A 27,968-nucleotide genomic window follows, 5' to 3' on the forward strand; every position below is an offset into this window, starting at 1 on the left:
TCGCTAGCGTGTAATCTGTAAAATTCTTTTTTTGTAATAAATTCTTTATCGGCCCTTCTTTTTATAGTTTTATTGAGATGTTTTGATGTCGCTGGATTTCTTTTAACTATCGAGTAGGTATTGGTGTCATTAAGGAGTTCTGTCATTTGTGTAAGATAAGTGTTCTTATCTAACGCCACTGTGACATTGCCTTTGTCAGCTCTCGTGAAAATGACGTCGAGGAATTAGATCGACAAAATTTTAAAGTTGTTTTGTATAGAGAGTTAAGTTTTTTGTCCAGTACGCTCAGTTGTGTTTTATTTTTTAAGATTTTATTAAATAATATGAGATAATTAAAGACATAGAATTCAACATCCTTTGAAAACACTGCGATGTAAATAAACTGAGAAACTCAGCCATCACTCATATTAATAAAAAATAAAACACAACTGAGTTTACCGGACAAAAAACTCAACTCTTTACAAAACAACTTTAAAATTTTGTCGATCTAACCCCGAGGTCATTTTCACGAGAGCTGACAAGAGCAATGTCACAGTGGCGTTAGATAAGAATACTTATCTCACACAAATGACAGAACTCCTTAATGACACCAATACCTACTTGATAGTTAAAAGAAACCCAGCGACATCAATAGAAAAACATCTCAATAAAACTATAAAAAGATGGGCCGATAAAGAATTTATCACAAAAAAAGAATTTTACAGATTACACGCTAGCGACACTTTACTCCCAAGAGTTTATGGACTTCCAAAGATCCATAAACAACAATTCCTCCCTCCATTCAGAATCATTGTTTCCTCAGTTAACACCGCGTTATATTCACTCACTTCCTACCTACAAAATATAATTTCGAACAGCATACCTATCATAAACCCAAAAGTCACGTCAACAATAGTTTTAGTTTATATAAAATTTTAAATGACAAACACATCAAAGACTCCGAGGCTCTTTTTTCTCTTGATGTCACATCTTTATTTACTAACATTCCCATCGAATTAGCCATCAAAGGTGTTACGAACAGATGGAATTTCATTGCTCGATGTACAAATATTCCTAAAGAAGAATTTATCGAAGCACTGAAATTCATACTTACATCGACTTTCTTCACATTTAATGGAAAGATTTACAAACAACTGTTCGGCACTCCGATGGGCTCACCATTGTCTCCAATCATTGCTGACATAGTCATGCAAGATTTGCAGGCCAACTTAATAGACTCATCTGATTTAAACATCTCCATCTACTTTAGATACGTTGATGACATTTTCTTTGTCGCTCTAGAAACAAATATAGAAAAAATTCTTGAAACTTTTAACAAACTACATGATTGTATAAAATTCACATGCGAAAAAGAAACTAACCGCTCTCTCAGTTTTTTGACCTACTATTACAAGTTCAAAACAATCGCATCATAATCGACTGGTTCCAAAAGAATACTTTCTCAGGACGTACACTCTCTTTCTTCTCAAATCACCCGTTTTGCCAAAAAATAGGAGTAATTTATAACTTAATCGACCGCGCATTACTTCTATCACATCCTATAAATCATAAGAAAAATCTTGAGAAATGTATTCAAATCCTAACTGACAACGGATACCCTCTTGATACCATCTTTATCGAAATTAACCGTAGAATCAAAAAATTGATCAACAATCGGATACATAGCGCAAGTAATGAAATGGATGACAATCCCAATGATGATAAAAAAACAACTATTTCTCGTCTAATTCTCCTTACATACCGTACACTATAGATGCGATAAGTAATGAACTAGGTCATAATCATTCGATAAGTTACCGCTGTCTTAATAAATTAAACAACATTGTAAAAGTTTATAAAGATAATATCCCGCTTACTAAAAACAACAACATAGTTTATAAAATATCTTGTAAAAATTGCGACGCCACATATGTCGGTCAGTCTAAGAGAAAATTAAAAACACGTATAAAATAACATCGGAAGAATATCAATTTAGACCCCGACAAACATTCTGTAGTTTCCGAACACATAATTGCATGTAATCACACTTTCGACTGGGAACACGTAAGGATTTTAAACAGAGAAACTAATTATCACAAACGACTTGTCTCCGAGATGATACATATGAAAGAACAAAAGAATAGCATTAACTTAATGAAAGATACTGAATTTCTAGATAAATCTTATTCTAACGTTCTCGTAAAGTTTGCACAATAAGAATAATAACCTCTCAACACCACAACAATCTATTCGAAAGTCACATACACACTTCAATACATTTACAAGATTTTGAAACCAATACTCATTTCTGCTATATCTCTCCTCGGAGACGGTTAGTTTGTCATGTGCTTCGTGAATTTGAAAAACTTTGACCATGGATAAAATTTCTTATTATATACACACATATCTCATGTAAGTTCTTACTTTTTTCTTCTTTAATCGGATCGCGTTTTTTCTTTAAGTTTTTTCTTTTTTTACTTTTTTTACTAAATCTATGTTAATTAGGATAACGATACATGTAACTGTCTTTACGAAGCTCTCGTTCTCATCCAACTATTAGAGATGACATTATACGGACGACATCACACCAACTATTGCGTTCTCATTTGCACCGCGAACGTTTTAATTATGTAAATAATTTTATGTTGATAAGGGGCAAGTTAGCTCGAAACGTCCGGCGTTTTTCATTTATGTAAATATCTAATTATAGAATTTTATTGACATCTTATCTATTCTCGCTCTTATTGGACCTTTTAATGATTAATAATATAATTTGCATTAAATTTTATTATTTGCGGGCGTACATTTATTATAATAATGTAAACTTACTTGAAGATTTCACGGTCATCCCGATATTTGACGGCCGGATGACAGAGATCGAAATTTGACAAGTTAAATGTAGCATAATTAAAGTGACAGAGAGAGAGAGAGAGAGGGGGAGAGAGGAAGAGAGGGAGAGGGGGGGGAGAGAGAGAGAGAGAGAGAGAGAGAGAGAGAGAGAGAGAGAGAGAGAGAGAGTGAAAGTTTAAATAGGAATGTCCTGTCCGTATACTTTTGTCAGTCATTTGAGCGCAGGAGGCACCTCACGGAAACACCCGCGTGTAACAGTGAGTTGCGCCGCCCCTGTCTACCACTTGTATCCGACCCGTCATACGCTAATTAATTCTTATTGTAATTTGAAAACTAAGCTCCGGACAAATTTTTGCAAAAGGAAAAATCGACTCAGAATTCGATTACGAATATGCCAGTTTCGGGACCAATAGGTTATTTTGAATCATCTTGTATATATTAGGAGTACAAATTGAAAACCGCCGTTTTCCAGTAGATGGCGCCAGCGGTAAATGCTGGCACCAAACGTTAGATCAAAAATTTTAAATGTAAGGTTGGGCATCTGGCAACAATTCCTTATTATTGCAGTTGTGAATTTTTATCGGCGTTATATATTTTTTTGTGATCGAAAATGTCGAAATTTGTGCCCAATAAGCGTCATTTGCGGGAAGTTTTGTTTTTTGCCTTCAATTCGAAAAAATCTGCGGCTGAGGCGCGTCGAATGATTGTAAAAACTTATGGTGAGGCTTCCATTAGTGAAAGAACGTGTCGAGAATGGTTCCAACGCTTCAAAAGTGGTGATTTCGGCGTAGAAGACAAGGAGCGTCCCGAACAGGTGAAAAAGTTTGAAGACGCACAATTGGAAACATTACTGAATGAAGATTCATCTCAAACGCAACAGGAGCTTGCAGATTCATTGGGCGTGATTCAACAAGCTATTTCACATCGTTTGAAAACCATGGGAATGATCCAAAAGCATGGACACTGGGTGCCATATGAATTAAAGCCGAGAGACGTCGAACGGCGTTTTTTCGCGTGCGAACAGCTGCTCCAACGGCAAAAACGGAAGGGTTTTCTGCATCGTATTGTAACCGGTGATGAAAAGTGGATCCATTATGATAATCCAAAGCGAAAAAAATCGTGGGGCTACCGCGGCCATGCATCAACATCGACGGCCAAGCCAAACATCCATGGCTCGAAGCTCATGCTGTGTATTTGGTGGGACCAGCTCGGCGTAATTTATTATGAGCTGTTGCAACCGGGTGAAACCATCACAGGAGCTCGCTACCGAACACAACTAATGCGTTTGAGCCGAGCATTGCAGGAAAAACGGTCACAATACGAGCAAAGACACGAAAAAGTGATGTTGCTGCACGACAACGCTCGGCCACATGTTGCTCAGGTTGTTAAAACCTATCTTGAAATGGGACGTCTTACCTCATCCGCCGTATTCTCCTGACATCGCCCCTTCAGATTACCACTTGTTCCGATCAATGGCGCATGGCCTGGCTGAGCAGCACTTCCATTATTACGAAGAGGCCAAAAACTGGGTCGATTCGTGGATCGCCGCAAAAGACGAGCAGTTTTTTCGACGCGGGATTCGTATGCTGCCCGAAAGGTGGGAGAAAGTAGTGGCCAGCGATGGACAATACTTTCAAGAATAAGTATGTAACCATTTTTCAACAATCAATCCTCAAATTTTGACAAAAAACGGCGGTTTTCAATTTGTACTCCTAATATATATATATATATATATATATATAGAGAGAGAGAGAGAGAGAAAGAGTCTGACTGACTTGGCTTTATTATCATTCTAGGGACCTGCCCTCTAAGAATATGTACAATAAAGCAAAATTGAGATATACAAAAAATTAACAGAAAAACTAAACTTAAAATACTAACAGAACAGAATGCTATAAAACAATAGTGTGTAGGCAATAAGAATATTGAACGGATAAGACGTGCCTGATTCGGCAATGCGCAGATTGATTGCACTGAGGGCGATCTCCTTGCGCGATGGTTCAATACGTAGTCAGTCGTTCGGGATCAGCCGAAACAATAATACTTGTACATAGACGCGAGTTTCTCTTTGACCTGTTCTGTATAATATAAATTATTCCGCATTAAAGCCTTTTATATTTGATCTCGAGTTATATTATTTTACGTGGCCTTCCTAACATATCGTTCTTGATCGAAGGAATTATTAATTTGAATATAATAATCCCCCACAAGTGTAAATGCATAGAAAATGATGTACATTTTTTAACTATAACGCAATTAATAAACTTGAATAAAAATAAAACAAAACAACAGTATAAGCAATAATTAAAAAGAACAGAATACGGAACTAAAGAATAGAGAATAATGCAAAATTAATGAAATGACGTTATTGAAGAAAAGATAAAGAATAATATACAAAATAAAGATTTAGACAACGTAATGTTGAGAGAAAAATTGATAGCAGCATTGTTAGTGCCGCGTGCTTAAAAGTAACCACGTCTTTACTTAATTAAGTATTTTACTTTACTTAATTAAGAATTTACTTTATTAAGTATTGCATTTGGGTTTGAGGTTGACCCGCGCTCCTCCTCCGCAGATAATCGAAGAAAAAGAGCCTGAATGATTTTAATAAATTTGCCTCCCTCACACTAGATGGGAGGGAGTTCCACCACTTACAGCTGATGTAAATAAATAAATTGAAAGTGGAAATGCAGCAGGAAGGTAAAGCAAAATCCATGTAAGAGGCGGTGGAGCCAAGGGGGAAAGGAAACGGAGAGAGGGCTGGAAATTGCTGGCGACGAAAGGAGGAGATTTTGAGTGGATAATAGTGTAAACTAGAATACAGATTAAATATTCTCTATGGTCGTCGGCGGTTATCCATCCGAGACGCTCGTAGAACGGGGACACATGCTCGTCCCGACGGAGATAAAAAATGAAACAAACACACGCATTCATCAGGCGTTTAAGTTTAAGTTTTTGTTGGACGGTAAAATCAGTTAACACGGCGGCGCAATTAAAAAGGGGAAAAGCGAGCGATGTGATGAGCCGTACTCATAGAGGACGCGAAAGACTATTTTTGTAATACTTTAGGTGCCAGAGAACCTCATTTACACTGCATGAAATAGAACGAACTTGGTCGGCTTAGTTGAGACTGTTGGTGATGTTCAGCCCTAAGTTGCGAACTGACTCCGCAAACTCAATTTGCATGTTGTGTAAGTAAAGTACAATATTCGCGGTTGAGATGGCGATTAATATATCTGGCACTGCTAAAAAGCATGGCCTTGGTTTTCTTTGCATTAAGCCGTAGGTGGTTTAAGGCTGCTCACCGCGGCGATATCCTCCCTGATCATTTCGGTTGCCCTCTCGAGGTCGTAAGGGGGAAATTGAATGTAGATTTGCAGATCATCTGCATATAGCAGATGGTTGCAATGCCGAAGCGAGCACCTAAGATCATCGTTAATGAACATCGAAAACAGTAGAAGACCGAGGACAGAACCCTGAGGTAACACAGCCCGGATGCGCGACCAGGAGGAGAATGTTCCGTTGGACCCTCCTACTTGTTGGAATCTCCCCGACAAGTAGGAGTTGAACCAGGCCAATACAGATGGCGAAATGTAAAAATTACGCATTTTGTGCAACAGGAGAGAATGCGAGATCGAGTCAAAGGCCTTGGTAAGGTCAAACATAATAAGAAGAGTAACCTTTCGCTTGTCGATACCTAGTCAAATGTCAGCCACCAATTTGATGAGAGCGGTTTGCGTGCTGTGATTTCTCCTGAAGCCTGTTTGAAAAGGGTCAAGGAGATTGTGTAGGGGAAGATGATCAGACAGATAATCAAAGGCGATTCGCTCAAGAATCTTGAACAGAACACAGAACATGGAGATAGAACGAAAATCAGGAGGGAAAGTAGGATTGTTAATTTTTCGGGAGAGGAAGAACGTGAGACTGTTTCCAGGATAAGGAGAAGGTGGAGGAGCTAGAGGAGGTGTTGAAAAGATCTAGGACTATCGGGAAGATAACGGAGAAACAAAGATTAATGAGACGACAGTTTAGACCATCCGGACAGGTAGAATTTGATGTGCTTGATCTCAAAGCCTTCAGCAGCATTTCCGATAAAATGTACGGAAAGTAAAAGTGTGGAGGCAGGACTTGCACCCGCGGGGAGAGACGAGAAAGAGGAAGATGTGGAACGACGGGAGGGGTGTACAGGGGGGATCGTGGAATCAAGAGGAGGAGGAGGATGAATAGAGGTAAAGAAGGCGTTGAATTTGTCTAGGGGGATTGTGAAGAACGGATCAGTGGATCTCTACTTGGCCACGCCGAGTGAGCGAAGCTCTGATCAGAGTATGGCAGGGCCCATCCTGCCACCTAGCAGGTTTTGTAAGTAGAGACTTCTGCTAACCTCGATGCGCGACTTTGCCTCGTTTCTCAACACCCGAAAAGCCTTTCTTTGTCCGGGAGGAAAACGCCAAAGAAAAGTTCTTCTTGCGGCATTCCTACGGCGTAACAGGGCTTTGATAGAATGGTTAAGCCAGGGTGCAGGGAGTTTGTTGGCGACGAAGACTTTAAACGATAGAAAGAATTTGATAAATAAATTTAAGAAGAGGTAGAAACGATCAACCTTATGATCAAGGTCATCTATGCGGTTCAAGGTAGGCCAGTCGTGAGCTAGCAGAGAAGAATAGAAACCGTCCTGATCAAAGTTAGACTCGTCTTTTATACGGATAGTGCGGGGTGGGACTCTATTGACAAGAAAATCGAGAGTCATCTCTATCAAGTCGTGGTTTGAAAAAAAAAGAACTGCCTACTGATTCCAAAATTTAACGAGGTTTGCGTCACTCACTAAGCAGTGGTCGAGCTTAGAATGTGATAGCGAGGTGTGATATATTTCTGCAAAAGGTACTAAATGAAGATGATTAGAGGTAATGAAGTCAAGCAAGAAGTCGGTATCATGCATAGACCGATTGAGATCGATATTGAGATCGCCGAGTATAGCGGCAACTGTAAAGGATGGGTGTAATCTCTCGAATTCGGTTCTGAATATCGAGAGGTGGCCTAGTTTAGGAGATCGATAGACTACTGCGAAAAGAAGAGGTCTGCACCTTGTTGGAGAGATTTTTAATAGTAAATACTCTGACAGTACCCAGCTGGAGACGACGCGAGGATCACGGCTCCGATCCCGTAACGCACGAACACGAATACGCCCACGCCACCCTCCCTCTCCCCTTTCTGTTCCTTCTAATAATCCGGTATCCAGGAAGTTGAACCATAATATCGGGAACGTGAGGCTTGAGCTATGTTTCTGATAGTGCAATGATGTCAAAAATTTTGCGATCAAAAAAGTTAACAAATTCAGAGAGGTGGGGAAGGAGGGACTGACAGTTGACGTAACCACAACGCGAAGAGCTTGGTTGGAGCAAGAGGGAATAACGGCTGAACCTCACTTGTGACGCTTCGAGAAAACATTTGGGATGGCCCCACAATTGACTAGGCAGTTCTCGGTTGAACAGTTATCAGTCAAACTTGTGGCGAAAGCAGTGTCCCCGGCTGTCTGGCCCTCTCCCGTCAGCGAGAAGACGGCAGTTTGTGGGGTGTTACACGATGTTTTCTGCGGGTAAACGGATGATTGTTCGAGAGAGACTGTCGGGCATGGAGGAGGAACGGTCAGGGTGGAGAGATGCTCGCTACCGCGTAGTCGAATAAACAAGGTGTCGAAGTGCCTTTGGACAAAAACTTGCCCACTCCAAACCCAGGGCCGGCTCAGACGTTCCTCTCACCGCGCCCCTCTCCGCTGCAAAGACTCCGCGTGTGGAGGACGGCAGATGTTCGTTAATTTTGGGTTCCCGGCTGCAAATCCGGAACCGACGATCCGTTGAGCATACCGTTTGCGCGTTTTCCTCCCAGCAGGCGATTCCTAAACTCGATCAAGGAGAACTTGACTATTAAAGGGCGGGGACGGTTTCCTTTGGCCGATATTCAAAAGCACGCAACAATATGATCAAGTTCGACCTCGACGCCCAGAGCGCGCGTTATCTTTATTATAATATCTTTTAGGTTTTCGGAGGGACTCTTTTTTATTCCAAATAATATTAATTATAAGCTGCGCTTATCGCATTCAAGAGCCTCGAGGCGGGACGCGAGTTTACTCAGTTTGATTTTCGCATTTCCAGATATAGGTCCCGACTCAAAGGCGGCGACACGCCTGTCAAGCGCGGCATGCTGTCTTCTCAGTTCAGTCAGAGGCGAGGTGAGCGCCTCCGATGTAGCAATTAGCTTGGACTCAAGCGCCGCCAGCTGCGGAAGAATCGCAGAGAGATCCTGGAGTTGCGTTCTAATTGTGGAAAGATCCCGTAGTTGCGCCTCAATGGAGGACATCTTCCCCAGTAGGCTGGCCATCATTTCCTTAACGAACTTAGCCACGTTAGAGGAGCCGCTGCTTCCCTTGGAGAGACCGAACCGGCCGCTCGTCTCAGGAGAGCGATTTCCTTGCACATCACGCAGTGCGAGACACCGAGCTGAAAGCTACTGGTCAAGCCGGTGTGAGCGGAGACACACTCCTCGTGAAAGTAGTGCTTAATGGTCCCGTCGTACTGCAGCGAATCGGTAACCGAGATGAAACGCTTACAAATCCCACACGAAAGCGTTATGGCTCGGATCGGGATGTCTAATAGAGAGAGAGAAAAAGAGAGAAAGAGAGAGAGAGAGAGAGAGAGAGAGAGAGAGAGAGCAACCGGCACGCCAGGAACGCACGGCACAGCGCTGAATCAGGAGTGAGGTGGTAGCCACTGGGAGTCAGGAACGTTTGCCTGGTAACGGCGAGTCGCGCGTGCGCGCGGGACGACGGCTGTCCGTCGTTCGAGAAGATTCTATTGAATTCGATAGCAGATACTGCGATAAGTACCTCAAAAAAAAAGGCGTGTGCCCCCACCCAAGCAGCGCAGCATCAAGATATAAGGCCTTTGACAGGAATCTTAAAAGAAATCTGCCCCGAAGGGCAAAAAACGGCACAAGAACAGTCGATCGGTACTCATCGGAGAGAGGGAGGAGAAAGGGAGAAGGAGAGAGAGAGAAAGAGAAAGATATGACAAGAGGGTAATATGGCACCTAATGAACATCATATATATGTGTGTGTGTGTGTGTGTGTGTGTGCGTGCGTGCGTGCGTGCGTGCGTGCGTGCGTGCGTGCGTGCGTGCGTGCGTGCGTGCGTGCGTGCGTGCGTGCGTGCGTGCGTGCGTGCGTGCGTGCGTGCGTGCGTGCGTGCGTGCTGCGTGCGTGCGTGCGTGCGTGCGTGCGTGCGTGCGTGCGTGCGTGCGTGCGTGCGTGCGTGCGTGCGTGCGTGCGTGCGTGCGTGCGTGCGTGCGTGCGTGCGTGCGTGCGTGCGTGCGTGCGTGCGTGCGTGCGTGCGTGCGTGCGTGCGTGCGTGCGTGCGTGCGTGCGTGCGTGCGTGCGTGCGTGCGTGCGTGCGTGCGTGCGTGTGTGTGTGTGTATATATTGTGACGGTGCAACTTACGTTCGTTGTCCGTCACAAGGGCCGTATGGCCTGACCGCGAAGCGCGACACGGATGCTGCGTCGTTCCGGTTCGGGAGCAGGCGCAATTCCGTTGGCGCGACCGTTTATGTGTGTGTGCTTGTCCCTGTGCCGTCTATGTGCGCGTTATTAAATTGAAGTAGGCGATAGGTCCGTCGAGGAAATAGCAGGTGACTGCAAGAAAACACCGTGTACTAATGAAGCGTCTCGTCCACCCGGAGGCACCGAGGAAGGGGGCGGTTAGCGCACAGTGCGATAGCGCACATCCCGATAACGCTCATCCCGATAGCGCACACCCCGATAGCGCACATCCCGATAGCGCACATCCCGGTGGCATGCGACTATGTGCGAAAATTTTCCGCGGGACAGAATCAATCATGCTGGGTGTACGCTCGCGAATAATAAAATTTAAGGCAAATAGGATTGCTTAAATATCATTTGCAAGTTAAAAATAGCACATTTCAAAGGCACGAAAAGGGAAGGAAGGTGTGAGAGAGAGTGAGAGGGTGCCTTCGAACAAGTTTGTGCACGTTTATTCGCGCACATCCCGGTAGCGAACATCGCGGTAGCGCACATCCCGATAGCGCACATCCCGATAGCGCACATCCCGACAGCGCACACCCCGACAGCGCACATCCCGACAGCGCACATTCCGATAGCGCACATCCCGATGGCACGCGACTATGTGCGCTATCGGGATGTGCGCTATCGGGATGTATGCTATAGGGATGTGGGCTATCAGGATGTGCGCTATTGGGAATTAAAACATTTTCTCAATAGCTGCGTGCTATCGGAATGTGAGCTATCGGGAATTAAAACATCTTTTTTCCGATAGCGCACATAGTCGCGTGCCACAGGGATGTGCCCTATCGGGGTGTGCGCTATCGGGATGTGCGCTATTGGGATGTGCGCTGTCGGGATGTGCGCTGTCGGGATGTGCGCTGTCGGAATGTGCTCTATCGGGATGTGCTCTATGGGGATGTGCGCTATCGGGATAATGCGCTTTTTGCATTGTGTGCTATCGGGACAATGCGCCTTTTATGTTGTGCGTTATCCGGACAACGCGCCTTTTTGTGTTGTGCGCTATTGGGATGTGCACTATAGGGATGTGCGGTATCGGAAATTACTTTAAATTTTGTGTGTGCTATAGGGATGTGCGCTATCGCACTATGCGCTAACGAGACCTTCCCGGCACCGAGGAGGAAACAAGGATTCAGAAACATCGCCGAGGGGCTCACAGAACATCCCGAGACGCGGGGGCTCGCAGGTTGTACCGTTCACACTGTCTTTCCCGTTTGTCATCGAAAAAAAAACTTTGTCTGTCAGGAGTTAATTTTTCAGGAACGGTAGAGTTACGATTCCGCAGGCGGAAATAGCGCGAAGCTACGGCAACGAACGCTAAAAAGCGAGAACGAGGACGAGGCAATAACTAGAACCGTGCAGGGGAGGCGTCACGGGCCTGAAGCGGCGGCCATCCGCCACCGGAGACAAGGCCGGCCGATATCAGTTCCCGGGGACGCCGAACGTCACAAACGAGAATTACCTGCCGAATTTGGGCCTTGCGCGCTATTGACGTCAGAAGCGCAGAACAATAGAATAATGTGCACACCGCCAGGATCTAGCCGCCTAATAACAGCCAATGCGGAAGCGGCAGCGGCGATAAGTAAGACGCGACACCGCGGACCTCCCGCAGGATCGAGGATCGATGCTCACTTGTGCTGTGAGCGTGTCCCGCGCCAGAGAGCAGAACACAGGAAGCTCAATCACGGGAGGACGCAGAGAGAGATTTCGTGCCGCGCCGAAGGGTGAGACAAGCGTAACTCGAGTATTGTAAAGTCATCGATTTTGCAATTGAGGACGAGTGGCGTCGCGACTAGCAGAGTTAAGTAGAGTCCTTGTAATTGTCACGTATTTGCGCGGAAGGTTGTAACGTCCGTCCATGTAACGGTCGTTGCAGCCGCAAAGTCGCCATATTGACATAATCTCATTTGTTCCGGTATTCGCGCCTGTATCGCCACAGCCAAGTGCAGTCGGTGTAGTGTAAGTCTTGTAATTGTGTGTGTGAGATTCGTGTGATTTTGCAGGTTGAGCTTAGTTTAATTGCGGTAGTAGTGGGAGAGAAATCGCGAGATCTTTCGGCTAGCGTGTGCATGAATTACGTCGCGATATTCCATCTTTGTCATGTGCATCTTCTCCCGCGGCAACTGCCTCACCACGATTATTGAATCGTCCCGCTTGTAACTGCCGCACAATATTGTCCGATCATTTAACTGCTCCGAGTAACATTCCGCGATTCTGTAACGCATTCCGCACGTCGGATGACCGCGTGCGAGGCTTTGTATTGTACTAACCCGAGGAGTCAAAATATACGTTGTTACATTATCTCTGTTAATTCTCGCCTCGTTATTTTGCGATTTTCCTTCGCTCTCTTCATCACCACCTGCCCGCACCGCCCTCCCCCCGCGCTTCTATCGACTTAGCGGGGAGCTGCAGGACGGTCGTATCGTCACCGCTCATGGTCATTAGCGTTAACGTAAAGTTGCGAAATTAGTGAATCAAAAAAGGGGCACGCTCTCTCATGTCTGGCGCCCAAGTCCGTACGCTAATAATTATTTGAGAGGGATGACTACAGCGTTTATGAGTTACGCCGTGAGCGGGCGGCAAAGACTTATGTCAGGTGCGTAAAACACCGTCACAATATATGTATGTATGTATATACAGGATGTCCCATTTTAAACGATCCCGTCAAATATCTCAAAAACTAAACTCGGTAGACAAAAGTTGTATGATTTCAAGGGGGACATAAAATGGTGTCATTAATTTGACCTTGAATAGTTGCTTGAAGGTCACGTAAAGGTGATCTTTAATTTTTTTAATGGAACTACCTATATTTTATTACACATTCTTGCAGCTTATTTCGAGACCTTTCCAAAATACTATAATTTTTTTCTTTTTTTATTAAGTATGTTTTGAGTTACAAGACTTGAAAGTCATAATACCGCGGGAATTAGCGTTATTCGAGATATACCACATAGAGGTCACAGTCAGATGTACATCCCGTGTGTGTGTGTGTGTATGTGTGTGTCGAGACTGATCCGGCCAATTAAAGCAAGATCAGGACTGATCCGGCCGATTAAAGCAAGATCGGGACTGATCCGGACACTGACAGCCTGACACTGCTTATTTCCGCGTTTTGCGCATGCGCCACCGATTCACACCGACTTCTCCTGCTTTTTCGTCAAATGGTTTGGTGGCACACGATGTCACACTACGCGTCTCCGAATGAGCTCACCGAAACGCGCACCGAGTACTCACGGGTGTTTCCAAACGGCTAGTGTGCATTAGTGGCACACTAGTGTGTGTTTCCGAATGCAGTCTAAGATACCGTATCTTAATCCATTCAACCGGGATTGATCCATAATGGCTGATGGCAAAGTTTGATCAGTAAATGCGTAAATTTATCTTAGTCCAATATCAACCAGGATAATAAATCTATCGGCTCTTACTTTATTTTGTAACTTAATGTACGCAAAATACCGGATTATGCTTTGAACAAAATTATTGATATTGTTCTGGTACTTGGAGAATGCCATAATAATTATTGAGCAGCGGTATTATACCGTAATCGATTTCCTCATAGACGACATCCAAATCATTGTACAATTTCCAGACTTGTATTGCGTTAACGGCAACGTCAACGTCAAAAACGACAAAGACGTCGTATTAACGTACCAGAAAGAGATGATTCAACAGTACTTGCCGTATTGGAAATGACAGCTAGTAATCCACGCGTGTCAACGAGGCAAATCGAAAGAGAATTAGGTATTTCGAAATTAACAAGTCACAGGATCTTGGCCACTCATAACTTCCATTCTTACCATATCACTCTAACACAACAATTAACACTCAATGATTTTTAAGAAAGACTAGAATTTAGTAGTTGGGCACAAATAATGTTAAATCGTGATCGAATGTTTATCAGATTTGTTTTATTTAGTGACGAAGCAACTTTTCACAACACTGGACAATTAAATCGACATAATTCTCATTATTGGTCTGTTGAAAACCCACGTTGGTATAGAGAAGTTAATCATCAACATCGCTGGAGCCTCATTGCATGGTGCGGCATATTAAACGGAAACCTTATCGGCCCTTATTTCTTTGACAAAAATGTTAATGGTAATAATTATTTACACTTTCTACAACAAAGATTGCCGGCATTGCTTGAAGATATCAATTTGGATACAAGACAACGTATGTTTTATCAACAGGATAGTGCGCCTGCGCACTAGAGTAAAAGAGTTAGAAACCATTTAAATCTCACATTTCCGGGTAGATAGATAGGACGTGGTAGACCAGTGTCATGGTATCCTAGATCTCCAGACTTGTCAAGTCTAGATTTTTTTTTATGGGGATACTTAAAAAACGTAGTATATTTAAAAACACCCACAACAAGAGAGAATATAATGAAGCGTATAACTCTTGCCGTAGCATTACAAGAAATATACTTTTATTGACAGTTGACAGTTTTAAACGCCGAGTCCAATTATGTGTGGATAATAAAGGGCAGATATTTAAACACTTATTAAGATCATAATACTTTCACATGAAAACCAGATTCTGATATGAATCAGTTGGATCAGTCCCGATCTTGCTTTTATCGGCCGGATCAGTCCCGACACGCAAGGTCCGTGGATTGGCGTTGGAGGGGAAGGAAGGTCGTTGCATCCACTTCAACGATGTGGAACGAAAATGGCGGCGGCCATACTTTTACTGCACACTCGCTCACTCACACAACTAATAGCTGTAGTACCTTACTATCTACGTACATACACTAACACTGACTCGCTGTCTCGAAAATGGCGGCTATGCAACGACCTTCCTTCCCCTCCAACGCCAATCCACGGACCTTGCCGACACGCACGCACGCACGCACGCACGCACTTCAAGCAACTATTCAAGGTCAAATTAATGACACTATCTTATGTCTTCCTCGAAATCATACAACTTTTGTCTGATACATTTTTGCCTACTGGATTTAGTTTTTGAGATATTTGGCTAGATCATTTAAAATGGGACACCCTGTATATATATATATATATATATATGTATATGTATATATTGATTTTATTAAAAAAAAAAAGATCGTTGAAAATATTGATTGGAAACAAAGTTATAGCTTTTTAAAGTTAAAATTGTTTCGAAGACCTGAGAATGTGTTTACGTATTTTATGGGATCGATGTGTTTGAAGGTTAAATCTATAAGAGATAAAATAAATTTAAATCAGGCTTCTGTGATTGTTAAAACTTGTTGAAACTTTCACAGGTATACAAGAATTTTTTTCAGACTTTTATATATAATACAGAAACAATTAAATATCTACACTACTCCTTATAAAATCAAATTGCTGACAAAAAATACAAAATTATATATTGCCGACGGAGTGGAGGATGATTAAGATATGTATAAAAAGATTAATTAATGGAATGTTTGTAAAGGAATATCCGTAACGTCTTTTGGCACTTTCAAACCGCGTCTTGAATAGCCCAATGCTGCTTGAATGATATGTATGGCTGCTTGTATAGTCATCTTCACATCTTGTTCGTTACCGATTTGTGGATTAACTTCCACTAAATCAATAGCGCTCAATCTATGCGTTCTATATATTTCTTCCATAAGATGAATCGCTTCTCTAAGAGACAGTCCTCCACGTACTGCACAAACATGCAAATATAAGAATTTATAATAAGAAGTCAAATTCAAGAAACAGGTATTTTTTTATTTGGAGTAAAAAGCTCGAATAAAAGTTTATATACCGGGTGTCCCAGAATTAACGGAGGTCTATTTATGAGCGGATTCTTCGAAGTATTCTAAGTCGAAAATCCTAATATGAAAATATCGAGGCTATAATATTTTTCAGATTATAAATAATTAAAGTCGTATTATTGTAACGCCTAGAATTTATACGCTCAGGCATGGTACAAAGCATAATAGTGAAGTTATCCTTGTACTAACTAAAAAGATTAGAATACTTATTTTTGAATGAGTTTCAGAATGTAGTTTGATCACCGAACGATTCTTGATTCTTACTTATGAATCTAACCAGTACGTCCATCCGTTTTATGAGCAAGGCTAAGTTCCAAAACTTATTGAAAGAAAATATTGCAACCTTTTTAGTACTAATAGCACTTTCAAGTGCAATAAGTTCTAATCCGGTTCAGGACGGATTACTGACGTACACATGTTCTATTTTAAGTTCTCATTGGCTGATTCTAACATATGGCATCATTAATCTGACTCAGGTTGGATTAAAATCCATTACACTCAAAAACGTTATAATTGCACATAAATTGAACTGTCAAAACTATCAAATAAAGTACGTCGACATACTTTATTTGACAGTTCACTATGGTGCTAATATGTACCATCCTTGAACACACAAATTCTAGGCACTACAATTGGACAACTTTAATAATTTATAATTTAAAAAGTATTATAACCTTGACATTTTTGTATTAGGATATTTGGCTTAGAATATTTTGAAGAATCCACTCATAAAATAATCTTTGCAAATTCTGAGATACTCTGTATATACAAGGTGACACTTTGATAAAGTAAAATTCACTTATGCTCTCGTGGGTTATTAGAGCAAGTGAAATTGAGAAGAAAATTTTTTTACCTTTTTTCAAAATTTGCAATAGTTACCAAGATAAAAATGAGTAAAGTCAGCGAATGAATGAAAACTTTTCTTACCCATTGCGCGCGGAGACCGCTTAGCGCCTAGCTAGGAACAAATGACGAGAAAACAAAGGAATGAGCCGCTCAGAGCGGGAATCTTACGCTGCTGGCCAGTAGGGCTGCGTTCGGAAATACCATTTGTAAGTTTCGGTGATTTCAGTGGAGAAGTAGTGGGGGTATAGTGTGCCCTCATGTATTGCGTGTTTCCGAACGCTACCCTGTGTGCCAATGTGTAAATATCAAGGATTGGATAAGTTAATAAATTTTTTTAACTAAATTAAATTAAAGTTGATGACACATAAAATTAATTTAGGTTAAAAGTTACATGAATAAATTACGTTAAAAGTTACATGAATAAAAAATTAACTCAGTTAAAGTTTTAATAAGAGTAAATTAACTTAAGTTAAAATAGAAGTTAATTTTGAAAATTATTATGTATATAAAATTAGAATATTGTAATTTTTTGAAATTGCATTCTAAATAATAAAACAATTATAGTATAAATTATCAAATAAATTTTTTGTTTTATTTATAATTTAAATTTATATAAAATAAAAAATAAATATTGTTTTTTATATAGACATATATTTTTTTACAATTTTTACATTTTATGATTACATTATTAAAAATTACGATGTTACGTAAAATATAAAATATAATTTTACCTATGATATATCAATAAAATATAATCCTATTAAAAAAATTTTTTATTAAAGAAATTATTAAATTTTAATAAAAATGTTATTTCAAAATAGTAAACACAACAGTCTCACCGACTCTACTTGCTTTTTCATTGGGTAGTTTGGTGGCACACGGTGTGCTTCTCTCGACGTTTTCCGAACAGTGTCATCCAAATGCACACCGAGACATACCGTGTTTTCCGAACGGCTAGTGTGTATTAGTGGCACACTAGTGTGTATTTCCGAACGCAGCCCTGAACTCAGTCTAGTGTGTATTAGTAGTACACTAGTGTGTATTTCCGAACGCAGCCTAGACATTGCTACTTCTTTTTCCTCACCACGCCGCCTGCCGCGGTTTTTTTTATTACATAGGGGATATACATTATACATACCACCGATTCCCGGGGATTGGTAGTACGTATAATGCACCCATGGAGAAGCCAGAGTTCACACCCAGTCCCACATAACCACCGAACGACCGGTGGTTATGTGGGACTGGGTGTGAACTCTGGCTTCTCCTTGCTAATCAAGAAGAAGCCTATACTCTATCCACTGAAATCCTTAGGGATATCCTAGACCTAGCCCTTGGCAAGAAATCTCCGGGAATCGCTATTGGCATTGCTTCCGGGAGTCCGCCAGGCTTAATACAAAGCGCCTCCGTCTCTGGACGTAGTGAAGGTGGAGAACACCGCCCATTCTGCTGGCTCGCCGACTGGGCTTAGATCCGAGAAAGGAAAAATCCCGTCCCGTTGCCACAGTCACAGTGCGCCGGCGCAAACAATTCCTGTATTAATGGTGGGAGAGAGGGAAGATCACAAACGTTCCCCATGCTCCGTCCCCCGGCGCGGCGGGTCCCAATAGCGCACATCCCGATAGCACACAAACCACTCACAATGGCAGATACCTAGAGATTTTCCGTAGGTTGGGTTAGATAAGTCAAGATAATTGGTTGGTGGGCTATCGGGATGAGCGCTATCGGAACCCTCCTCCCCCGGCGGGGTCACCGATCCGCCCGCGGTACCGCCACGTCGGCCTCTGGACCGCTACCCGCCGTCCACACTACTACGAGCTCCAGATACGACCCCCCTTCTTCTTCTCTTCACCTCTTCCTTCTGCAACATTACCAACTCGCAGAAAGAGAAGGTCGCCTTCCACACTCTTTTGCTGTCTACTATTTTTTGGATGAGGGACAGCTCCATCCCTCCCCCCGAGAACATCAGGATAGAGGTTCCCTCTTCACAACCCATGTCGGACAGTTCAATAGGGTGTGGGCGGCAGTATTCCTGTCCGCCCCGCAGTGGGGGCACCGTGGGGTATCCTTTCCTATGTGACATAGGTACGCCCTGAAATAACCATGTCCGGGGAGCACTTGTGTCAAACGGTAAATGGGCTTATCATGCTTTCGACTCACCCACTCGGACAGGACGGGCTGGATGGCTTCGGCGACCACGCGGTCAGGAGCGGAAGTCATCCAGCCCTGAGCCCAGAGGCTAAGAACCCTTTTCCACTTCTCTCTGTGTGTCGAGTAGGTCTTGCATCTATACGCGTCCCCGTCTTTGCCTGCACCTGTCTGGTACGGCGGTAGACCTCCGCCCTCTCAAGGACTAGGAGATCCACCGGACGAGGGGAAGACGTCCGCAAGAGCCGTTGACGCCAGATCGCCTACCGGGACTGCCTCTGGTTTGGCGACCGATAGACGGTCTCCGCAGAAAAATACGTGCTTATTCATCAAATTTATTCATTTTTATCTCGGTAAATATTGCGAATTTTGAAAAATGGTAAAGAACTTTTCTTCTCAGTTTGATTTGCTCTGTCAATCCACGAGAGTACAAATAAATTTTACCAAACATCTTGTATATATATATATATATAGAGTGTCCCAGAAAGCTCGGATTCTCTCTTAAGAACGGATTCTTTGGAACATTCTAAGAAAAAAATCTTAATACAAAAATGTCGAGAGTATAATGATTTTCAAATTATACGCGATTAAAGTTTACGAATTACAGAGCTGACATTTTGCGCGCTCAGGCATGGTGATATAACAAAATACCACAAGGATACCTCTTGACATTGAGGTTTTCATATAAATACGCAGTAACATTTATATTAAAAAATTATTACTGTAGAAAACATATTTATACATTACATATGTGTAATTAACGTTTTTAATAAAATATTAATTTAATAACAAAATGTTACAATAGCCGTTGGATCAGCTGTCAAAATAAATTCATTACCATATTCGTATGATAAAAACTTTTATGGTAATATATCGATATTTTCAATATTTTATTAAAATAACTATTAAAAATGTAAATCGGTAATTTAATGTAAACATGATAATGTCAAATAAATATAATCTGATATGTCTGAATTCTATTTTATCAACATATTCAATCTTTTTCATATCATCGCATAAATTATCAATATTATTGATATATTACCATGAAAGTTCTTATTATATGAACATGGTACTGAATTTATTTTGACAGCTGACCCAACGGCTATCATTTTGTTACTGAATTAATATTTTATTGAAAACGTTAATTATACATATGTAATCTACAAATATGTTTTCTACAGTAATAATTTTTTAATATAAATGTAATTGTGATACCTTGCCTGAGCGCGCGAAATATCAACTCTGTAATTCGTAAACTTTAATCGCGAATAATTTAAAAACCATTATACCTTAAACGTTTTTGTATTAGAATATTTTTCTTAAAATGTTCTAAAGAATCCGCTCTTAAGAGAGGATCCGAACTTTCTGCGGAAAGCATCCATTTGGACACAGTATAATTGGACACAAACAACTTACAGCGCTTAAACAGAAGAAAATTACTAGACATCAGCTGCTGTGATTGGCTGTATCCAATTGTACTGTGTCCAAGTAAATGCTTCCCACTTTCTGGGACACCCAGTATATAAATATATACATATATGTTAAGGTTAATTTGATTAATACGATTACATAATAACCGGTTGATAGGCATAATAATCACTAGTTTTGGTAAATTTGATTAATAAAAACAAAAATGTTAAAATTATTCAAAATAACCGGTTATTAGGCATAATGTCCACGGACAAGTGGACAATATGATTAATGGATTAAAAGACTAAAAATATAAAAAAAATAAGTTCTCTTTTTTAGTATATTATTACGTCCGTGAGAGAATAATTGCTCTCACGCACTCGCGAAACCACAATAGCACTAGCGTTCGAAAAATAAAGAGGCAGACTTTATAAAATAACGACTTTATTATAATCGTCAAGCATCGAGACAAAATGGCAAAGTAACAACAACCGATAGTCAACTGATGACGGCCAATCGTCAATCTAATATCGATATTCGGCAAGCCAGTCGTACGCGAGCTGGACCGTTCACACTGGACGCAACACTGAGTCTATCATATACTAAAAAAGAAAATTTATTAAAAATTACTTTTGATGTAAACCAGACAACTCTTGCCTACTTCAATTTAATTTTTTTTATACTCATCAATTTAGTAAAATAAAAGACCTTAGCAATAATTTTATTACACAAGGCTAACCTTGCTGATTCCAAATCAACAGTACTCTTTCGAAAAAAATTTATTTATAAAAATTTATTTTAATATTGAAGAAAAAACCGTTTTCTTAATGTTAAATAAAATAAAAATGTTATTTAAAATTTTAAAAAGTCGGGAATCTTTCTCAAGAATTTTTTTTCGGAAATTTTCAAGCGGCCACCCATCCAAGTCGTAACCTCGCCGAACGTTGTTTGTAAGATCGCTGCGAACTGATGCCTGGCGATGATCTGTGAACACTTTGTGTTAACACATGTATACTAATATGTTATTGAAAAGATGAAACATATTATATAATTAAAGCGTATTATTTATATAAGCATATATAAAATTATATTTTTTTACGATTACAACTTAGATGGGTGACCGCTTGGAAATTTCCGGGAAAAATTCTTGAGAAAGATTCTCGATTTTTGTTACTTTAAAAAACATTGTTATTTTATTTAATGTTAAGAAAACGCTTGTTTACAATATTCAAATAAATATTTATCAATAAATATTTTTTTGTAAAAAAATTGTTAGGTTTGCAGCGAAAACAACACGTCGCGAGCAGACTTAGAAAATTTTTTAAATAAGATGAACATTTTTTAAATGTCCAAATGTAAACATACTTTGTATTTGCGACAAAAGACGCATGAAACATTATTCTTGCGCAATAATAGTGCGTTTTCGATTGACATTCAAATACGAATATCCTACGGATGTGCAAAAATTGGCTATAATAGACGTCCAAAATCGGACATACAATGGATGTCCATTTTATGTTCATGGACATGTGGACCTAAAACGGATGTCTATAGGATCTCCTGTACTATCTGGGTATGTAACACTTTCAAACAGTACAGAGTCTAAAATCGGGACATACGACGTTTTTAAAACATCTAAAGAATGTCTTTAAGACATGTTTTCAAAAGTAGCCTTAAAGAATTCTTTTAGACGTGTTAAAAACGTTTTATGTCTTGATTTTAGGGAGAATTCATACCTTGACAGAAAAGCAGAAAGCAGAAAAGCAAAGGCCAATCCGAGTTCTCGCTGTAAATATTAGAGGAGAAGAGGGTAATATGGCACCTATTTTCATTTCATTGAATAACTTTGTTTATAATTAATATTTTCTATTGAAATTTGAACGATTACATTCGTCAGAGTTGTTTGACAGATTCTAGACTTAAAGGGGGTGCGCACGATTGGACACCGCACGATTGGACACCACCACTCACAGCGGCCGATACCTAGAGTTTTTCCGTTGGTTTGGTTAGATAAGTCAAGATGATTGGTTGGTGTCCAATCGTGCTGTGTCCAAAAGAGTGTCACCCGAATTAAAGTAATGAAATATTTAGAAGAAAAGAGAGTATTATAGCTACTGTCGACAATATGGCTACCCCTATTATTTCCATTATTAGGACACGTATTCTAACAATTGCTTCGATAGTTATTTGTTTAGTAACCCGCCGTTTTTTAGTGATGCTATTATGTCAATACATAATGACTGACAATTGTTATAAGGCATTTTTATTTTTGAACACTTCTAAACTTTCTTAAGGTCATAGAACTTATAGTATATGGAACAGGAATAGCTTATCTCCGCAATGAGTGGCGACTGAGAGCAACATCTAAAGGACGAAGATATATCTCTATCTTTTGCGCGTCCTACTTGACACAGTGCGCATGCGTTGAGTTAGACTCCGTTTTCTAAGAGAGCATAATTCATGAACCGCGTGTCGTTAGTTAGAAATCCATTGTGCCTGTTTTCGAGTCCATTAATTCGTTTATTTGAATCATTTTTTGTCTTATTTATAATAATTTCTAAATATGTGATGCGAAAAAATAAAAAGTAAATGTAAAAGGACTTTTCTAGTCTTTTATTTATGATGAAAGTGTATTAATTTTGTGTATTTATGACGTATATATGCTTTTTTTTTGGTATTATTATAAATCTTTGTCTTGTGAAATAAACAAATTCTTATGTATAAACGTATGATACATTTAACCAATTGAATTCTATAATTGTTTAACATTTCTTGATTCCGAATGTGTTCAATCATTTCTTCTTGAAGAAAACAACGAGTAAGAATACTATTTAACACTTTTGACGGCAAGAAATCTTTAACATTTTTTTTTTAAATTGCATTTTTATTTTTCTTGATAATTTTCTCGCACGCACTTGTGATAACAATGACATCCTTACTCGGGTTAATTAAATTCCATTTATTTTTTTTTCTATGAGTCCGTGCGAGTTTTTGTCTGATTTGTTTTTTTGCTTTATCATGATTGTAACACAAAATGTAGTAACGACCTATTATGAATAATAACCAGTAAATTGCGTATCAATAATAATCGACAACGATGTTAATGATCACACGGAGTATAATTATGAGAAGCAAAGCGCTCCGTGTTCTATCCTCCCGATCCTCCGTCCTCCGTCAGCTGACACGTCGCGGCGGGTAGAGGGGGAAAGGATCTGAACGCTCATTGGCGGAGCACGATCATGCGCACAACATTGGATCGTACGCGCAAAGGACAGAGATATATCTCCGTCCTTTAGATGTTGCTCTCACGTTTGCGCTCGTATTCCTGTTCCATATACTATAAGTTCTATGCTTAAGGTACACTTTTAACCTTTAATTACATACATTTCCTCATTATTCTTAAACTTGAGTGTATTATCACACAAAGGTGCATAAACTCGAGTGTTTTTCTGTTATTTAACTTTTTATTTGGCCGTATACATTTCGAGTTATACAAAGTTAAAACAATAACATGGAATTTTGTTAATATGGTTTTTTAAGCAAAATTTTTATATCAAAATATTTTTTCGGTAAATCATTTGTCATTTGAAAGAGCGGTGTTTAGAAACATTACAGACATCATTTTATGCTTGCTGGTTAATGTTAAACAGGGATAAAATGATATTTTTAATGAAATTTAATGATATTTTTAAAGCTTCTAAACTCAGGAAAATTTTAAACAATGGAAAATTAAAAATATATAATTTTGTAACAAGATACTGTAATTCTTTTAAACTAAACTAATTTTTTAAAATTATTTTTATGAATAGCCATATTACAATCATTTTTTTTTCTACCGATTATGCACTACATTAGATTTGTGCGCAATTGGGACTCACTCGAAGAAAAGTGGTTGTAATATGGCTATCCATAAAAATAATTAAAAAAAATTAATTTAGTTTAAAGATATACAGTACCTTCTTATTACAAAATTATATATTTGTAATTTTTCTTGTTTAAAATGTTTGCTGATTTAGAATTTTCCTGCGTTTAAAAGCTTTAGAAATACCATTAGAAATTTCATTAAAAATATCATTTTATCCCTATTTAACATTAAACAACAAGCATAAAATGATGTCTATAATGTTTCTAAACACCGCTTTTTAGAATAACAATTGACCTTAATAGCACAAGACGTCCTCGGGATGATCCTAAATTTGTCCTAAATGTCCCGGGACAATAATAGGACGGACTTAGGACATTATACTAGGATGAAAATTTCAAGACTTTCCGAGGAATGTTAAATAAACTAAAGGAATTCTATATACAGCCTACATTATACCCACTGGACGTAATTTTAAGTTGCCCACACAGCACACTGTATCCAAAGGACATCCTTGGGATGTCTAATCGTAAGCCGAACCTAAGGACGTCCTTAGGTCGTCCAAGCTCTAAGTCAATCCTAGAGACGTCTTTGGGACGTCTAAGTCTTAAGCCGAGCCCAAGGACATCTTTAGGTCATCCAAATCTTAAGTCAATCCTAAGGATGTCCTTTGACCGTCTCTCTGTGTCATATGGCACAAACTAGGAAAGCTAAGGAAAAAACGAAAAATTTACGGTTATAATATTTTTCCACATTCTTACATTACCAAATAGGGCGGATCCCGATATTCACGGAAACAATAGCACACCACCATTCATAGCGGCCGATGCCTAGAGTTTTTCCGTTGGTTGGGTTAGATAAGTCAAGATGATTGGTTGGTGGGCTATCGCACCGTATGCTATTGGATCCCGTCCTATCAAATAACTAACTTTTCTAATGTTAAAAATTTTATTTAATAAAAATTTGAATTTGAGCAAAGAAATTTGAGATTAAGAATTTTGCTTCAAACAAAAAAACCGAGATTGCCTACAGAGGATTAATCCAGAATATATATAATATGCAAGTATGTATATAAAGAATTTAAGAAAATTTTTATTATAAATTATACTTAAACATATAAAATTATTCTAATAAACGTTTGTATTGTATCAAAAAGTTAAGAATATGTAGGATTTGCTTTTTATTGCTGCATTGGACTGCACTAGCTTTTTCTTCTTGCTTCATCAAATTTCAAACATATATCTAAATATTATTTTTAACGCAGAATGTGCACTACTTCAGCAATAAAAAACAGGCATATAATACATATAACAGCTACTCTGAATCATAAAGATCAACTTAAAATTATACATTATTTTTAAATAATTAATCAAGTATATTGGGCTGGTCATTATATAACTCATTAGCAAATGGTGTCACATGGCGATTGATGAACTCTTCTCTATTAATAGCTTCTACTCCTATGTTTTCACGTAAAAATCTTGTTCCGAGTGATTTTCTGACATTACGTACCGCTAAGCTAACAACTTGCCTGCTAGAATAATTGAAAATCACTTTCAAGAATTCATCAAATAATCCATGTCTTAACTTGCACAAAAACATCATTAAATCTTTAGTATTGATATTCCTGACACCTCTCACATCAGGAATGGGATCACCAAATGTGAGGAGATCTTCAAATTGTTGCTTATTTAAAGAAAATAAGCATTTAAATTCTTCGTCGTTTAAGTTATCAATATTTTCTAATCTGGTTTGGAATTTTCTCTTTTTACGAAGGTGTTCTAGAAAAAGTTATAATTGTGGACCGGGAATAACATGAGGTCGATTAGTATACGAGGTGTGTTCAAAAAGTATCGCGAATTTTGAATTTTCGCGGGTTACGTATATTCGAATTTCGATCTTTTTGTAGCGTTATGTTGGTACTCATGTCTCTCACTTATGCCGACAAGCTCGGCCATTTTGAATGTTCACTTAATTGTTGACAGCTGCTTTGCTTGCACGTGTTTTGGATCGTCTTCGATTTTTACCTATTCAAAAAAATGGATCAAAGAACCTGTATCAAATTTTGTGTGAAAAACGAAATTAAGTGCGCGGATGCATTCCGAATGTTGACTGTGGCATACGGAGAAGCTACCTTGGACCGAAGCAACGTTTATCGGTGGTACAAAATGTTCTCAGAAGGCCGAGAAGATGTGAACGACGAAGAGCGTGCCGGACGCCCGAGCACTTCAACAACAGACGAAAAAATTAATGAAGTGGAGAAAATGGTATTGGCCAATCGTCGAATCACCGTTAGAGAAGTTGCTGAGGACCTAAACATATCGATTGGCTCGTGCCATTCGATTTTTATCAATGATTTGGGCATGAGACGGGTCGCCGCGAAATTCGTACCAAAATTGCTCAATTGCGACCAAAAACAGCATCGCATGAACATTGCTAATGAGATGTTGGACTCTGTCCGCGACGACCCAAATTTGCTCCAGAGGGTCATAACTGGTGACGAATCGTGGGTTTATGGTTATGACGTGGAAACCAAAGCTCAATCATCTCAATGGTAGCTGCCGCACGAACCAAGACCGAAAAAAGCGCGCCAAGTTCGGTCGAATGTGAAAGTTTTGCTGACAGTTTTCTTCGATTGCAGGGGCGTGGTGCATCATGAGTTCTTGCCACAGGGTAGAACGGTCAATAAGGAATATTACCTGCAAGTTATGCGCAATTTGCGCGAAGCAATCCGCCAGAAACGCCCGGATTTGTGGAAGAACAAAAATTGGCTTTTGCACCACGATAACGCCCCTGCTCACACATCGTTGCTTGTGCGCGACTTTTTGGCCAAAAACAACACACTAATGATGCCGCAGCCACCGTATTCCCCAGATCTGGCCCCCTGTGACTTTTTCTTATTCCCTAAGCTGAAGAAGCCCATGAAAGGACGACGTTACGCTACGCTTGACGAGATAAAGACGGCATCAAAGGAGGAGCTGAACAAGATAAGAAAAAATGATTTTTTGAAGTGCTTCGAAGATTGGAAAAACCGTTGGCACAAGTGTATAATATCTCATGGGGATTACTTTGAAAGGGACAAAATAGATATTCATGAATAAATAAATAAATTTTTGAAAAAACACAAAATGCTTCGCGCAAATTGCGCATAACTTGCAGGTAATATTCCTTATTGACCGTTCTACCCTGTGCCAAGAACTCATGATGCACCACGCCCCTGCAATCGAAGAAAACTGTCAGGAAAACTTTCACATTCGACCGAACTTGGCGCGCTTTTTTCGGTCTTGGTTCGTGCGGCAGCTTCCATTGAGATGATTGAGCTTTGGTTTCCACGTCATAACCATAAACCCACGATTCGTCACCAGTTATGAACCCTCTGGAGCAAAATTTGGGTCGTCGCGGGACAGAGTCCAACATCTCATTAGCAATGTTCCTGCGATGCTGTTTGTCGCAATTGAGCCAATTTGTACGAATTTTCGCGGCGACCGTCTCATGCCCAATCATTGATAAAAATCGAATGGCACGAGCCAATCGATAT

General features: G+C 40.0%; 1 protein-coding gene across 4 annotated transcripts in view; it reads right to left on the minus strand.

Moving 5' to 3' along the window:
• Window positions 1–15,611: 15,611 nt before the first annotated feature.
• The window catches only part of LOC105201080 (arginase, hepatic), a 51,949-nt gene continuing 39,592 nt past the window's right edge, over window positions 15,612–27,968 (minus strand). For 2 of the 4 annotated variants that reach the window (XM_039455727.1, XM_039455728.1), the window contains exon 7: window positions 15,612–16,052. In XM_039455727.1, coding sequence (XP_039311661.1) covers window positions 15,817–16,052 — 236 coding nt within the window. In that variant the 3' untranslated portion in view covers window positions 15,612–15,816. Of the gene's footprint in view, window positions 16,053–18,979; window positions 19,458–20,428; window positions 21,171–27,968 lie in introns of those variants that run through there. The other 2 variants (XM_039455729.1, XM_039455730.1) reach the window with 2 other exon arrangements.

This window comes from Solenopsis invicta, chromosome 12 (assembly GCF_016802725.1).
Source record: "Solenopsis invicta isolate M01_SB chromosome 12, UNIL_Sinv_3.0, whole genome shotgun sequence".
In the NCBI taxonomy this organism is placed as follows: domain Eukaryota; kingdom Metazoa; phylum Arthropoda; class Insecta; order Hymenoptera; family Formicidae; genus Solenopsis; species Solenopsis invicta.